The following is a 3,772-nucleotide window of genomic DNA, read 5'->3' as shown; positions in this document are numbered from 1 at the left end:
ACACACACACACACACACACACACACACACACACACACACACACACACACCTTTCCGTAACTCACCTGTGCTGTATCGCCACGAGCCCCAGCGTCAACACCTGAGCGACCTCCAGCTGTGTGGGCCACTCTCCTGCAGCCACGCAGCCGAACACGCCGCACTCCTCCCCGATACCGGACCCCTCGAACTCCATCCCGTCGGTCCTCAGTTAATCCCACAGACACACACACACACACACACACACACACAGGCCCGGGGGACACGTGCTTCCGTTGCCCCGGGCGATAACTGACTCGTGCGTATACCTGACAACTGTTGACCGCGTTGAGCACGTGCAGGGGGGGGGGGGGCAGCGAAAAGCGTCGACTCTCCGCGTGCAAAACGTGGTTTTAAAAACGACAGAAACTCAGCTGATATTGTTGCAATCACGAGTCCGGAACAAAAAAAAGCTTCAACAGTCAGAAGACATGCCGTAAACTGATATCACGTAAATGAGTCCAAACACACGTGGTGTTTCCACGGTGAGGAGTTCAACCTGTATCCGATTAATCGATCAGTCCGGATTGTTTTCTATTGATTACGTTGTTTTTAAATCGATCTTTTGTTCACGTCCAAAGAGAAACACAAACGGGGCTTTAGTTTAGTGGACAAACTCCACAGAAGTTATTCAGCCTCGGCAACACTTGGCGTTGAAGCGTCTCCTCCTCTCTTCTCTCCTCCTCCTCCCCACCACGTGGTGATTAATGCGCTGCTGTGATTGGTTGCCTGAGTGAGTTAAGAGATGTGATTGGTCCTCAGAGCACGTAAGACAGACTCTCACTTCCTCCCTCTGCTTCCTGGCTGCCTGCACGCCTCCTGCTGCCTCTTCATCTCGCAACTTAAAAAACCCCAAAAAGTTGAGTTTTTACTTTTTGTGTTTCAGGATCGTCGCGTGTTGCAGAACAGCAGCATGGCCTCCACACCAGGTACAGTCAGTGCACCTATGAATGCGCAGTTAACAAGTAGACTGTGCAAACATGTGCCCAAATGGCATTTTGGGTTGTTTTCCCCCCCAGAGCTAAACATCGGACAGAAGCTCAATGAGGGAAAGACGAAGCAGATCTTCGAGCTCGCGGATCAGCCCGGACTGGTCCTGGTCCAGTCCAAGGACCAGATCACGGCTGGGAACGCCGTGAGGAAGGACCAGATGGAGGGCAAGGCAGCCATCGCCAACAGAACCACGAGCTGCGTGTTCAAGCTACTGCAGGAGGCTGGTGAGGGCTGAAGGAACAGTTGGTATCATGTTAGTTGGTGGATCAGTTTGAAGAGGTACTCTGCCAGGTGCAGGTGTGTTGCAACGTTACTCCATAACCTCCAGGCAACCTTCCCACATGTTGAGCAACTTGGGTTAAAGCCAAAAAACAACAAAAGACACGGAACTGAATTGCCGGTCTTATTAAGAGGTTAAACCCCACGTGCTTGTTTTCTCCGACAAAACAGTGAAAAATCTGAAGGATTTATTTTAATAACCAACAAATTCTCACATTTTTTTTAAGCTGAAAAACAGATTTTTTTTTTTAAATTGCTGAAACAAAATATTTTGAAATTAAATGCTTTAATCAACTGATGCATGAGAACTCATGATCGTGGTGCCACTTTTCCACCCTTTTATGACAAAATTCAGTAACAATTTTTAATAGTCGTTCATCATTAGTTTTGTTTTTCAAGTGATCCCTGCTGTTATCAAACCCTTCCGCACTGATCTCACGTGCAGAGCTGATGCAGTAACGTTGACGTGTGGGGGGGGGCGTGGTGCATGTTTAACATGTAGGGCCCAAAGTGACTCTCCTCCTTCCTTTAACAGTAATTGGGATAAGGGTAACCCACATGCCGCTCGTGAGTGCAATCATGGCCGTCTTGTGACATGAAACCAAACCTTGCCGCTCTTAATTCCCCAGAACGTAACCAACCACGTTCAACCTTTTTAACTTTAGGGACATAACGTGGACAATTTGAAGTACTGCTGTGTTTTTCAATGATGGTATGTTGAGTGTGGAGCTGTTTAATACGTCTGAGGCTGCTTTGTAATTATCTACCCTTTTCTTTGTCTTCCAGGCATTAAGACTGCCTTTGTGAAGCAGCACTCGGACACGGCGTTCGTCGCCGCCCGCTGTGAGATGATTCCCATCGAGTGGGTTTGTCGCAGAGTGGCCACCGGATCCTTCCTCAAGAGGAATCCAGGGGTCAAGGAAGGCTACCGCTTCTCCCCCCTGAAGATGGAGATGTTCTTTAAAGTGAGTCTGAGACTCCCCTCCCCCACACTGTCTTTTTAATGTTTTGTCTGTCTCTTAAAGGGTAACTTCTGTATTTTTCAATACAGGCTGCAATCTATTTGCTCGTGGAGACTCCACACCGTCCATACGTCCACTAAAAGTATTTGTTTTTCCCCCCTGACAGCCTCAGATTGTTATTAAAGTTTCTGACAACATTATGGAAAGAACCCTACAGATAAAGAACACCTTTCTCTTGATCCGGTCTGTTTGTTATCGTCTCTACCCAGGCAGTGCTCAAGGAGAAGTCTCCTTCTCAAATCCAACAAGTAACTTGTTGCCGAAAGTTAATGGTGGAAATTTAAGTGAGAGTTGCAGAGAGGAGTGCCGGTTTGTTGTGTTGGAATACATAAAGCACAGCTTGTTGTTGTCTAAAAGATTTTCAACGTCATGGCTGAATATTTAGCAGATTTCAACAATGTGGATGTGACGAGAGATTTTTAGAACGAGGAGTTGGCCGGAGCCCGTTGAGCAGCTGCAGCCCTCTCCTTCTATACTGGACATCAGGAAATAGGCTTTACCCTTAAGTGCTGCAACTTGACTCAATGGAGTCCAAATGTCCCTTCCATCTTTTATGCAAATCTGTTGCTTTCTGACAGGACGACGCCAACAACGACCCCCAGTGGTCCGAGGAGCAGCTGCTGGAGACCAAGTTCTCTCTGGCCGGGCTCACCATCGGCCAGTGCGAGGTGGACATCATGAACCGCAGCACTGTGGCCATCTTTGAGATCCTGGAGAGGTCCTGGGCTACTCAGAACTGCACGCTGGTGGATATGAAGGTATGCGGCGCACTCTACCTTAACACTTCTTTTCTACTTGACTCTTTTAAGCTGCTTCACAATTAAGGATCGTCTTCTCTGCTTTGTAGATCGAGTTTGGGGTGAACATGAAGACTCAAGAGATCGTCCTCGCTGACGTGATTGACAACGATTCGTGGAGGCTGTGGCCGGCTGGAGACCGGAGCCAGCAGAAGGATAAGCAGGTCAGAACTTCTCTTTGGCCTCTGACCCTTAAAGAATAACTATAAAAGCTGAGATAACCGGTCCCCCCCCCCCCCTTCTTTTCTAGGTGTACCGCGACCTTAAGGAAGTTACCCCTGAGGCCATGCAGATAGTGAAGAGGAACTTTGAGTGGGTCTCTGAAAGGGTCAAGGTACATTGAACCTAAAGCTTCTGTGTTATCTGGACCGGCGTTTGTTTGCTTCTAATCAACATGTTTCAACAGACGCACACAGTTCATTGTTGACTTATCTGAGCTTTGTTGCTCTCCTCCGTCTGATCGATTTCTTAAACTCTTCATTCAAGAGTTGTTAGTTGTCCCTTCTTCAAGGTGCTGGATTTCTTTATATAAATATATTTATTTTACTGCCGTTTTGAAGCCTCAGGTTCGGCATTTTTCCCGTCGCCGTCTTGTTTTTGTGACACAAGAGGGTGGAGCCAAAAAACGACCAAACGCTCTGAACA

At 47.6% G+C, this 3,772-nt stretch overlaps 1 protein-coding gene across 1 annotated transcript; it reads left to right on the top strand.

Moving 5' to 3' along the window:
* The first annotated feature begins 741 nt into the window (after nt 1–741).
* Nucleotides 742–3,766, top strand: LOC116379497 (multifunctional protein ADE2-like). Its single transcript, XM_031841451.1, has 6 exons — nt 742–965; nt 1,056–1,253; nt 2,095–2,273; nt 2,909–3,088; nt 3,178–3,291; nt 3,378–3,766. The coding sequence occupies exons 1-6, from the start codon at nt 950–952 to the stop codon at nt 3,468–3,470; spliced, it is 780 nt and encodes a 259-aa protein (XP_031697311.1). The 5' UTR covers nt 742–949; the 3' UTR covers nt 3,471–3,766.
* The last annotated feature ends 6 nt before the right edge of the window (nt 3,767–3,772 follow it).

This window comes from Anarrhichthys ocellatus, unplaced genomic scaffold (assembly GCF_004355925.1).
Source record: "Anarrhichthys ocellatus isolate YVR2014 unplaced genomic scaffold, GSC_Weel_1.0 scaffold4451, whole genome shotgun sequence".
Lineage (NCBI taxonomy): Eukaryota > Metazoa > Chordata > Actinopteri > Perciformes > Anarhichadidae > Anarrhichthys > Anarrhichthys ocellatus.
This window is presented reverse-complemented; position numbering and strand designations above follow the sequence as displayed.